Source organism: Pelophylax lessonae (genome assembly GCF_965119305.1).
Source record: "Pelophylax lessonae genome assembly, chromosome: 2".
Taxonomy (NCBI): Eukaryota; Metazoa; Chordata; class Amphibia; order Anura; family Ranidae; genus Pelophylax; species Pelophylax lessonae.
Window position 1 is genome coordinate 454,256,168 of NC_138769.1, and position 12,581 is coordinate 454,268,748.

At 45.7% G+C, this 12,581-nt stretch overlaps 1 protein-coding gene across 2 annotated transcripts in view; it reads right to left on the reverse strand.

Annotated features, from left to right (window-relative positions):
* Nucleotides 1–342: 342 nt before the first annotated feature.
* The window catches only part of UBE3A (ubiquitin protein ligase E3A), an 80,628-nt gene continuing 68,389 nt past the window's right edge, over nt 343–12,581 (reverse strand). For both annotated transcript variants that reach the window (XM_082246687.1, XM_082246688.1), the window contains exon 11: nt 343–1,762. In XM_082246687.1, the coding sequence (XP_082102813.1) occupies nt 1,642–1,762 (121 nt within the window). In that variant the 3' untranslated portion in view covers nt 343–1,641. The remainder of the gene's footprint in view (nt 1,763–12,581) is intronic.

The window sequence follows — 12,581 nt, forward strand, 5'->3', positions numbered from 1 at the left end:
ACTTTTTTGTCCCCATTCAAATAGAGTAAATGTACAGACAATTTCAAAGGGCGAACAGCTTTGTGCAATTTTTAGAAATACACGCCTAAATGTTGTTCATAGGTGTAAATCTGCAATGGAGGATTAGCCTTTTTTATACAAATAGTTCACTTAAGGCATAATTGAACCGTGTCACTTTTGTGGGTCAGTAAATGAGTGCCGTTTAAGTAAAAAGTACATTTGGTCTACAAATTCTCTAGGAGAAGAACAGTGACAGGGTCCTCTAGTGTTCTGCAATTCTCAAGGCACACGCTCAGTTTAGCCCACGTAAAATCCCTGCTGTCTACAAATTGACCATGTATGTAATAGATTAAAAATGGATAATCCCTTTATTTCATATTGCAACATGAGAAGTATTAACAATACACACTCAGAAATTCAGGAAAGGTAAACAAATACATTCGGGTATAGTCTGGTATGACTCTCCCCTACATGTAAAACGATGCAGAACAAGGGAAGTCTGTTGGTAGACTTCGATTTCCCTCATTTAAAAAACTGAGCAGTAAAATGTATACTTATGAGATCAGCCTGAATAAAACTGTGTGTGTTCGATCATCAGGAATACGTTCACTCCCTGCTATTTCAGCATCACTTCTGTCCATGTGCCTTGAGTATAAGAACTCAAATAAAACAAAGAGTATTGACACAATGCTTAGGGAAGACTTTGGATTGTCTATTTAAAATGTTTACTTAATATGCAATTCTTCTTATTTTAAGTGCACTTCCACAAGCTTATATTTTCTTTAGGGTACAACAAATGATCTAGTTTTTCTGACAACCCACCATCTACCACAAACATTTTGGCTGAAAAATGCACTTATCAGTAAACACATGTTGAAATAAAAAGTTTAAAACAGCGCTAGATTCTACCCCCCCTTTTCACAGACCCAGATATAAGATATTCTAATGAAACACAGTATATACCTTACAAGACGTGAAGACAACAAATTGTGAAATTATTTTTTTTTTATCTTTAATTTGTATACTTTTTTTGTGCTGTGGCTAAAGGAAAGAGTTTGCAAGGCTGTAGTATAACATTCCAAGTACTCCCTTCCATCTTTATTAACTACATGGTCACAGACACTGCGAGGGGCTAGAACAGCAGCAATTGCATCACACCGTTCTCCAAGAATTCAAGTTTTTTAAGCAAACTGTATTTAAAAAAAAAAAAAAAAAGAAAGAAATACAATTGCTGATTTGAGTAGATGCAGGGACATGAACTGAAGCATTTAATTGAAAGTTAGTCTGCAAAATGATAGCATATATCATGAAGAGTATCGGTCATCAATGACTCAAATAGGCTCAAATTCTAGCAGTATTAAACACGAGCAAAAGTGATTTAACCCTTAAAATAAATATTCAGGAAAACCTCTCTGTACATACATGTGAAAGATTGTACAACACTTTCACTCTAGGAGCAGGGAAAAGAAAAATTTTGTTCGTATAAGCAGCAGAGATCTGCTGTTCCAGCCCATTGTCCCAGCAGAGAAGGGAGGTGCACATACAGTTGACTACACGTAGCTCACTATCTTATGGCCTTTATGGACAGGGAAAACATATCAACTGTTATCCCTTTTATTAAGCCTTCTTTGCCTTTTCATTTTACAGCATGCCAAATCCTTTGGCATAAGTGATAGCCTTTAGTAATCGCTCTTTCAGCTTTTCTTTGCTTGAGTACTCCGGAAGTAATAGGACATTAAAGCATGTATGAGATGTTGGTAACCTGTAGAGGATATATAAATAAAAATCATTACAAACCATAGCCGCATGTTTTATATTGTCATATCAAATACAGGATAAATAAAACCAAATGAGAATATTTAGTCACACATGTAAGACACAAATCTACTAGTGGCCATTGATCTACGCAGAAAATAAAAATCTTTCTAAATTTGTAGGGTCTGTTACTACAACGTTGAATCCCCTTACTCCTTGAAAGACTGGTCTACAACCGACAGAGACTGACTAACAACAAACTTCTTGATCTCCTTCAGTCCGGATTTCGCCCTCAACACTCCATGGAAACTGCTCTCCTTAACCACTTAAGGACCAGGCCTTGTTTACAAGTCAAATTCAGCATTTTTTGCTAGAAAATTACTTCGAAGCCCAAAACATTATATATTTTCTTTTTAGCCGAGACCCTGGAGAATAAAATGGAGATCATTGTAATACTTTGTCACTATTTGCGCAGCAGTCCTACAATTTTTTTTTTTAATACACTTTTTTGAATTAAAAACATAAGTAAACAGTAAAGTTAGCTAAATTTCTTTCTAGAACGTGAAAGATAATGATACGCTAAGTAAACGGATACCAAACATGTCATGCTTTAAAATTGCCCAAGCTTGTGGAATGGCAACAAACTTTGGTACTTAAAAATCTCTATAGGCGATGATTTAAACATTTCCACAGGTTACCAGTTTAGAGTTACAGAGGAGAGTATTATTGTTCTCGCTCTTAACGATCGCGGCGATATCTCACTTGTGTGGTTTGAACACGATTTACATATAAGGGCGCGACTTGCGTATTCATTCGCTTTCTTCTTATTTTACGTTTTTAAACTGTCCCTTTAAAAAAATTTTGATCACTTTTATTCCTAGTACAAGGAAAATAAATATCCCTTGTAAAAGAAATAAGCAGGACAGGTCCTCTTTAATGTGAGATCTGCTATAGTCACTGTCAGGAGAATTCTAACTCCACAGAGGGGTGGGTGCTATGTCCATCAATGAACATCAGAGAAATGGATTTTACAGTAAGTCAAAAATTAAATTTTCGCTTTTGTTCATGGACTGACACTGCTCCTGTCATTCTTGACCATTGGGACATCCCAAAGCAGTGGAAAACATAAGGGGTGGGAAACAGCAAAACATTCCCAAGGCTAAACAGTAGCCAACCAGGCAAACAGGGCTCAACCAAAACAACTGGAGCCCACCTAAAAAAAATAAACAATACACCCCTTAAAGAGGATCAGGTCCTCTTAACAGCAGCCTGCAAAACATTGCGGCCAAAGGAAGCATCTGCAGATGCAAACACATCCACTCTATAAAACTTTGTAAAAGTGTGCACAGACGACCAGGTGGCCACCTTGCAAACCTGCGTCACTGACGCCTGATGATGGAAGCCCAGGAGGCACTAAGCACCCTAGTAGAGTGCGCCTTGACAGGGAAAGGAGGAACCTGACCCCTGATGGACAAGGCCTGAACCACCGTCTGTCTGATCCATCTGGAAATGGTCGCAGAGGAAGCGGACAACCCTTTGTAAGGTCCAGAGCACAAATTCAGAGTCTATCTGAAAGACTCGGTAGCTGCCAGGTACACTCGAATTGCCCGGACTACATCCAAGGCATGCATGGCAATTTCCTTCGGATGTTTAGGCATGGGACAGAGAGAGGGCAACACAATTTCTTAATTCAAATGAAAGTCAGACCACCTTAGGCAGAAAGGAAAGACGGACAGGTGTGAAGCACCACCTTATCCTGTCGTTCACCTTATTTGGTGATTCAGAAGGATAACGCCGCCAGTTCAGACACCCTGCCCGCAGAAGTGATAGCAATCCAAAAAGGCCGCGTTCTGGGACAGCGTAATCAAGGGAATCTCATGAATATTTCCAAAGGGAGGCTTCTGTAGAGCTGAAAGCACCAAATTATGATCCCAAGGCAGCAACAGAGCCAGCACTGGAGGAACCAAATGTCGGACACCCTGAAGAAAGGTACGCACCAGGGAGTGTGTGGCCAAAGGTCGTTGGAAAAAGACTGCCAAGGCTGGGATCTGGCCCTTGATGGTACTCAAGACCAACTTCTGTTCAACCCCTGTTGAAGGGAGGTTAAGCTTTGAGCCACCGAGAAGGAGCAAGGATGAACCCCAAGAGACTCTCACCACACAATGTACGTCTTCCACGTACGCTCTTCCTAGGAGGTAGATTTCCTAGCTTTTACAAACATAGGAATCACCGACTCAGACAAACATCTATCCTTTAGCACCTGCTGTTTAACAGTCAATGCCAGCGACTGTAAAGCAGGATGGAAGATCAGTCCTTGGGACAGCAGATCCTCCCTTAGAGGAAGCTTACAAGAACTTCAGCAACCAGCTGCACTAGATCGGGGTACCAGGCCCGGCGAGGCCAGTCCAGTGCCACTAGAATTACCAGAATCCCTTCGGCTTTGATCCTGCGTAGGAGTCTGGGCAGAAGCTTGAGAGGAAGGGATGGTGTAGATTAGACAATCAAACCCTTGACCGAGCCACAAACATCTGCACATGTTGACCCGGGACGCCAACAGATCCACCTTGTGGTTTCCCCACGGGAGACACAGCTGATGAAACACCTCTGGATGAAAGAACCACTCCCCTTGGTCCAACGCCTGCTGGCTGAGGTAATCCGCCTTCCAATTTTCCACCCAGAGAATGTGTACGGCAGGAACGAACAGTTCTGTCCACCTTAGATGGCCATCTACCTCCAGAGAGCCGCCAGGGCACTTCTTGTGCCCCCTAGGTGAATGCCACGGCCATGAATTACGTCAATGTAATGTGCACTGAAGACGATCCGTCCAATGATCCAGACACAGTCTGAGCGCTTGGAGTTCTAGGACATTGATCGGTAGTCTGGACTCTTCCAGTGTCCAGATCCCCTGAGCAGAAGACCGGAGACACCTCCCCAGACGAACAGGCTCGCATCCAGTGACCACTGTCCAATACAAGGGGAGATGTTCCTAGCCGAAGCGCCAGAGAGCGAAGCTACCAAATCAGGGACTCTCTTGTTCCCACAACTCAGCAGGATCTGATTGTCCAGAGACTGAGGTGTCTTGTCCCATTTGATCAGAATCTCCCTTTGCAGGGACCTCGTATGGCACTGTGCAAACTGTATCACCTCAAAAAGGTAGATACCATCAGGCCCAGCGCCCACATGCAAGTCCGGAGGGATGACCATTTGCTGGACAGGAGGCGAATTGCAGCCTGACATTTCTGGAGTTTGTCCAGAGGAAGGAGCACTCTGCTACGGGCCAAATTCAGAGTCAGGCCCAAATAATCCAGCTTCGTGGGCGAAAACCAGGGCAGACTTGTGAAAATTAAGAATCCAACCGAATTTCCGCAGAGTTTGTATTGTGATCTTCAGGTTCTCCACCAGAGCAGAGGGAGACTCCGCTTGCAGAAGGAGATCGTCCAAGCAGCCCAGTAACGCGATGCCCTGTTGGCGTAGCAAGGCTAGCACCAGAGCCAACACTTTTGTGAGGACCCGTGGAGCAGAGGCGAGAACAAAGGGTAACGCCACAAACTTATAATGCTCCTCTCCCACAGCAAAACTGAGAAAACACTGGAGACTGGCACATATTGGAAAGTGAACAAAGACATCCTTGCCATCTATAGAGGCGAGGAAATCCTCTGACGCAGGGATGCCACCACCGCTCGAATGGACTCCATTCTGAATTTCTGTACCCACACAAAGCTGTTTAGTCCTGGGGACTCCGAACAGGTTTGAGTAGAAACCCTGAAAACCTTCCTAAGTCGGAACCGGGACAATCACCCCTTGAAGGAACAGGTCTTGTACCGCCCCATAAAGATCCTGTAAGCGGTCTGGGGACAGGCGCAGGTTGGAAGGAAAAAACCTTGCCGGTGGTCAAGAGCAAAACTCAATCTTGTAGCTGGACCGAATGACTTCCTGGACCCACTTGGTCTTGCACCAGGGAAGTCCATGTGTCTGGAAACCAGCCCCCAATATGGGTGAAAGCACACCCTCATGCAGAAGGAGCCATGTCCATGGGTCTGGAGAAGCCCGCTCTTGGCTTGCCAGACCAGGTTCGTTTGGATCCGCCAGAGGAGGTCCTGAAAGGCTTTGAGCGCTTGTCAGTCGATCCTGAGGGACGAAAAAAAACAACTTATGAGCCGAGAAGGAAGGTTTACGTCTACAAGGTTTCTTGCCCTTAGTGCCCTGTGGAAGAAAGGTACTCTCCCCCCTGAGACCTTTAATGATGTCATAAAGGAGATAGTCTGTTTGGAGCTACTCTTGAAAGAAAATATCAGACAAGGCTTTTTAGAAGTCTGTTCAGCAGACCAGCATTTGAGTCAAAAGACACACCAAAGGACCACCGCCGAAACAGAGGCAAGACATCAGGGGAGCCGCGACCAGATGCATTAGATAAACTACAGACCCTGAACCAGCAGGTCCGCTAGCTCAGCAAAGGCACAAGGGAGCTGTTCTCCCTCCAGGTCGCCGTGTAGGAGCTTAGCCCACTCAGTCAGAGTTTGCGACACTAGGGCAATGGTAAGTACCGGCCTCATTGCTGAAAAAGCCAAGGTATACATAATGCGGGCCACAGCCTCCACCTTCCGGTCAGCCAGATCCTTAAGGGCCGAGGTTGCCTTGTTTAACCTGGAACCGGAGGGTCCACCACTGGTGGCACAGTCCACTTCCTAAGGAGGGATTCCTCATAGGGGTAACGCCTAGTAAGACGCTTAGGAACCCCACGGGGATGCTTTGGTCGTCCCCACTCTTGCGACAATTCTGTCAAAATAGGCGGAGAAAGGAAACACCTTTGCCGCTCTGGATGGCTTGTGAGTGCTAAAAGGGTACCTGTGCCTCCATTGCAGCTTCAGCTGCTTCCTCCATCTTTAGGGTCTCATACACAGATACAATCAATGCATCCACCAGCGCCTTTCATGTGCGGTCGCAGACGTGGAGGAATCATCCTCACTATTAGAGGATTCCAGGCACATGGTTGCAGACCTAGCAGGGGACCCACGTTCCTGGCGGCCTAATCAGGTTCAGGAGCTAACAGATAAGGCAGGGGGTGCTTTTTGCTAGCCTGACGCCCACAAGCCGCCTCCACCCGGGACACAAGGGACTCCAGGACCGCTGTCAGTGAATGGATAAATGGTTGGGACCTGGAGGGCCCCGCAGCCTCAGAGAGGCAATCAGGTGGGGGAAAACATGCTCCAAAGACTCCATGAGTCACCAGGGGGACCCCAGAAAAAATTGTAAAACACTGCTAGGGTACAACCCTCACCGTGCTGGCAGCACCACCGGGTCGCCAAGCCCAAGGCACAGAGCGATCCTCAGCAGAGACACTCACCACCCGCTGACACAAGCACTTGCAATCACCAGGGAGAATCTGCACTACAAATGCAGCGATCAGGAAGCTAAATGGTCCAGGAGTCAGCACCAGGGGATAAGGAGGGGCTCCTACCGCCGAAATCACCACCTACGGGCTCCACTGTCATGGCCGCTGCTATTTGCAATGCAAACCACAAGAAAATGGTCGCCGGACTACACAAACAAGGCCCCCATGTATAGGAATACACAAGGCTACAACAAAATAGTGGCTACACGCAGCGCCACGAGGCCTACAGAGGAAGATGAGACACACCAGATCCAACAATGTAGACGAGCTGAAGGACGCTATCAAAGCAACCTGGGCTTCAATAACACCTCAGCAGTGCCACAGGCTGATGCTGTAATTAATGCAAAAGGAGCCCCGACCAAGTATTGAGTGCATACTATACTGTACATGGACATACTTTTCAGTAAGCCAACATTTCTGTTTTAAAAATCCTTTTGTTTTATTGGTCTTATATAAAATTCTAATTTTCTGAGATACTGATACTGATCTTTAAAATTAAAAGAAAGAAATGCTTGAAATATATCACTCTAACGCATCTATATAAAATGTGAGTATCACTTTTTGAATTTAATTACTGAAATAAATGAACTTTTGATGATATTCTAAGTTTTTGAGATGCACCTGTATCAGCGTGCATGTCACATCACTTCCTCAAACTCAACCTATTCAAAACAGAGCTCATATTTCCTCCCCCACATGCCTCTTCCTCTCATTTCTCTGTCAAGATCAACAGCCTATCAACCCACCCCCACCCCCCATGCCAAGGCCCTAGGTGTAATCCTGGACTCTGAACTATGCTTTCGGCCCCACATCTAAATCGCTGTCCAAAGCTTGCCGCCTCAACCTCCGCAACAACTCCAAGATACACCCCTTCCTAACGGACACCACAAAGCTTCTAATTCACTCCCTGTCATCCCTTGCCTTGACTACTGCAACTCCCTCTTAATTTGGCTTACCTTTAAAAAGGCTATCCCCCTCTTCAGTCCATCATGAACCCTGCTGCCAAGCTCATCCACCTTACAAACCCTTCTGCATCTGCTACCCCTCTGCCAATCCCTCCATTGGCAGCCACTCAACCAACTAAATTAATTCAAGATACTAACAGTAACTTACAAAGCAATCCACAACTCAGCCCCCAGCTAAATCACTAACCTGGTCGCAAAATACCAAATTGATTCTTCACCTCCCAAGACCTCCTGCTCTCTAGCTTCCTTGTCCCCTCATCTTATGCTCGCCTCCAGGACTTCTCCAGAGCCTCTCATCCTCTGTAAAGCTCTACCCCAATCTGTCTGACTATCCCCTACTTTGTCCACTTTCAGACGATCCCTGAAATTTAATCTCCTCCGAGAAGTCTATCTGGCCCCCACCTAACAACTGTACATTTATTTTCTCCATCAGCACATGCCCCCCAGTTATTACCTCTTGTATCTCTTGACCTATCCTCTTAGATTGTAAACTATAACGAGCAGGGCTCGCTGATTCCTACTGTATTAAAGTGTATTTTAGTTGTAAAGTGCTGTGTAAACCGTCAGGGCTATATAAATCCTGTATTATAATAATAATTAGCAATGCACTAAGGGCAATGTAGTGCTGGCACATAGTAGGCCAGGTCATGATAAACCCTCCTATACCAGCATGCCTCCATTTTGCAGCAAAACCATACCAAGAGCATGATCAGCACGCACAGAGAGATGGACACCAAAAAAAGTATTATACAGCAAGTACAAAATAGACACTAGCAAACAAAAAAAAAAACAGTAGATCAGCTCCGAATAAAACATCCTACTGCCAGCATGCCTCAGATTTTTAATAGCATCCTAGAAGGATGAGCATTATTCTGCAGCTCTGCAATGTTAAAGACTACATTTTTTTTGTTACCACCCTTTTTTTTTTTTAAAAGATTTTTTTTTCCGCTTCAAACCAGCACTCTTCTCCCCAGCTCTATTGGAGCTTTGTCTCTTTGACTACAACTCCCCAGGGTGGTTGCCTCAGCCTGGCTTTGAGTACAGATTCCAGACTGCACTGACTGATGCTGCAGGGCTAGCTTTGAAGGGACCTTTGGCGCTGGGCTCTGTGTTGGTCATTCTCCAGAGAATCCATTGTAGTAAAAGTTAGCTGTGAAGTGCTTTTCAGGTCCAGAGTCGCTTTGCCTCAGAATTTGCTGTGTCTCTGATGACAGAATTAGGCCTGTTTCACACAGGCTACAGCCTGTATAACAGCAGTGTGAACAGCAAGCGTTTACAAAGATTTGCAGAGCTTTTGGCAAGCTTGTAAAAACATTCAGCTCCAGTTTGTAAATGTTGAAAACAAACGCAATGGTAGTGCTGACTGCCACTTTAAACAAGTTGCTAGCAGGCTTCTGAACTATTTGAAGCTTGTTGAAAGGAGTCAAATCAGCATTACCATTAACATCTGTGTTTAACATTTCTGGAACCTCCCGAGGAGGATTTAAAAGGTTTTGAAAACTTGTCGGTGGACCCCGAGAGACGAAAACTTCTTGTGAGCCGAGATGGACGGGCCACATCTGCGACGAGATTCCTTACCAGTCTGCGGAAGAAAAGTACTCTTCCCCCCTGTGAGACTCTTAATGTCATCCAGGAGTAGCCCCAAACAGGCAATTACCCTGAAAAGGTAAATCAAAGCTGTTTTAGAGGGCTGGTCCACAGACCACCACGTAAGCAACAATAAGTGCCTAAGTACCACTGACAAAATGGACAGCCAAGAAATCAGGGGAGCAACATCCAAAGAGGCATCACAGCCACATCCAAAGAGGCATCACAGATAAGCTGCAGCTCCTGGACCAACTCATCTGCCAGTTAACAGGTATACTTGCACGCCACTGTACTAAAATTAGGGATGCACCGAAATTTCGGCCACCGAAATTATCGGCCGAAAATGAGCCTATCTCATTTCGGCCGATAATCGGTTAACATTGCCGAAAATAATGGCCGCCATGGAGAAGGAGGAGGGCGCAGCGCAGCGCAGGGCAGGCTTTAAAAGTCCCGCCTCTGGCCGGCCGTCCGCCTCTCAATGACGTCCCTACTACTCTGTGCATTAGTGAATGGACATACCAGGCGGGAGGGCGGGGCGAGCGGCCGCTATAGATATTACTATGTGATCCTTCCCTGTGCATCCCTGTCAGCCAGTCAGTGTCAACTATGTGTGAATGAGAACAGAACTGACCTAACACCGGGCGGGGCGAGCGGCCGCTATAGATATTACTATGTGATCCATCCCTGTAAGCCTGTCAACTATGTGTGAATGAGAACAGAACAGAACTAACCTGACACCGGGCGGGGGGAGCGGCCACTATTAGCTGTAACTATGTGAGCGTTTCACTTCCCTGACAGGCATGTATCTCCGCTGACAAGGAAGTGAAGCGCTCACATAGTTACAGCTAATAGCGGCCGCTCCCCCCGCCCGGTGTCAGGTCAGTTCTGTTCTGTTCTCATTCACACATAGTTGTCAGGCTTACAGGGATGCACAGGGATGGATCACATAGTAATATCTATAGCGGCCGCTCGCCCCGCCCCCCCGCCCGGTGTTAGGTCAGTTCTGTTCTCATTCACACATAGTTGACACTGACAGGCTGACAGGGATGCACAGGGAAGGATCACATAGTAATATCTATAGTGGCCGCTCGCCCCGCCCTCCCGCCTGGTATGTCCATTCACTAATGCACAGAGTAGTAGGGACGTCATTGAGAGGCGGTGTCCCCGGCCAGAGGCGGGACTTTTGAATGAAGGACACCCGAGGAGGGGGACGCTGAGGCAGTGGGGGGGGGGGGGGGGAAGAGCTGAGGCAGCTTACCAATGATATTTGTATTATGAAGCATGAGGGGTTAATGTATTGTCACTGCTGGTCACTCATCTATTAGTGACTGACCAGTGGCAGGTAATTAACCCCTTTGTGCTGCATTAGTGCAACCAGTATCAGTGCAACCAGTGTTAATTAACACTGATACTGGTTGCACTAATGCAGCACAAAGGGGTTAATTACCTGCCACTGGTCAGTCACTAATAGATGAGTGACCAGCAGTGGCAATACATTAACCCCTCATGCTTCATAATACAAATACCATTGGTAATTAAATTAACCTCTTGCCAACCCGTCACAGTACATATACTGTGACAGGGTGGCAGCGACAGGTGTACGCCTGCCTGTTTTTGGTGTATGCCCCTGTTCTATCCATTTTAAAATTTTTTTGGGGGAAAAAGTCATTTTCGGTTTTCGGCCAAGGGCATCCTGCATTTTCGGTCCAAAATTTTAATTTCGGTGCATCCCTAACTAAAATGATTGCCGGTCCTCCATAATCCCTGTGACCGTCATACAAAAGCCGCTATTGGGGTTGGCACCCCGCTCTTCTCTTTCTAAAACTCAGACACGGGGAGAGGAGCCTTTAGCCGAGGAGATTACAGCTAGTGTCATCCGTACAGGAGTTCTGAAGGTGGATTCTCACAGTGATGAGCTTGGTGTCATTCTGGGAGCATGTGAGTGCATGTGCCATTTTAACTTTGCTTAATAAAGAAGTTTATTGCACTACTAGGGCATGCACATTCATCAGCATGTTTTGTTTGCCCACAGTTCTTGTTTTGGCGATTCACGGGATGGCTGCAAAAACCCTGATATAGTGACAGCTGCAACACTGATTCTGAGCTTTTTTGGCTGGTCATTAATGGTAATCTGGTTAAGAAGAAAAATGGGATTTTTGATTTACCGTAAAATCCATTTCTCTGCGTTTGACAACACAGGTCTTCATGATTCTTGAACCATTGGGATATACTGCCCCCCACAGGACGACAGACAGAAAAAAAAAAAAAGAACTCGACTACGCCTATGGGCAGTCCCTGGTGGTATACTCCCCCTTTGCGCTATAGGTCTTCAGATTTGTTACAAGCAGCGTCAGAAGTATTACAACTCCAAAGGAGGGGTGGGTGCTGTGTGTCAATGAACGCAGAAAAATAGATTTTACGGTAAGTAAAAAAACTGGATTTCTGTCTAACCGTAAAATCCTTTTCTCTGATGTTTATTGACTGACGCTGCTCCAGATCTTCTTGCCCCTTGGGTTTTTGCTGCCCCCTACAGGAGTAGGACACTAGGCGGAAAAAAAAGTTTGACTACGCCTATAGGGCAGTCCCAGGGGGCATACTCCCACTTCCTGCTTTAGGTCTTCAGTTTTGTAACAAGCAGTGTCAGAAGAACATAAAACCCAACTCAATAGAAAGGCGGCTGCTGTGTCCGTCAATGATCAGAGAAAACGATTTTACAGTAAAACAAAAAAAATCCAGTTTTCTCTTGTTCATTAACGGACACAGCTCAAGATCTTCTTGATCCTTGGGATGTCCTAAAGTAGTGTCAACATGAGGGGTGTGAAGAACAAAGCAAGAAAACACACTCCCCAAAGGCGAAACATAGCCAACCAGGTAAAACAGGA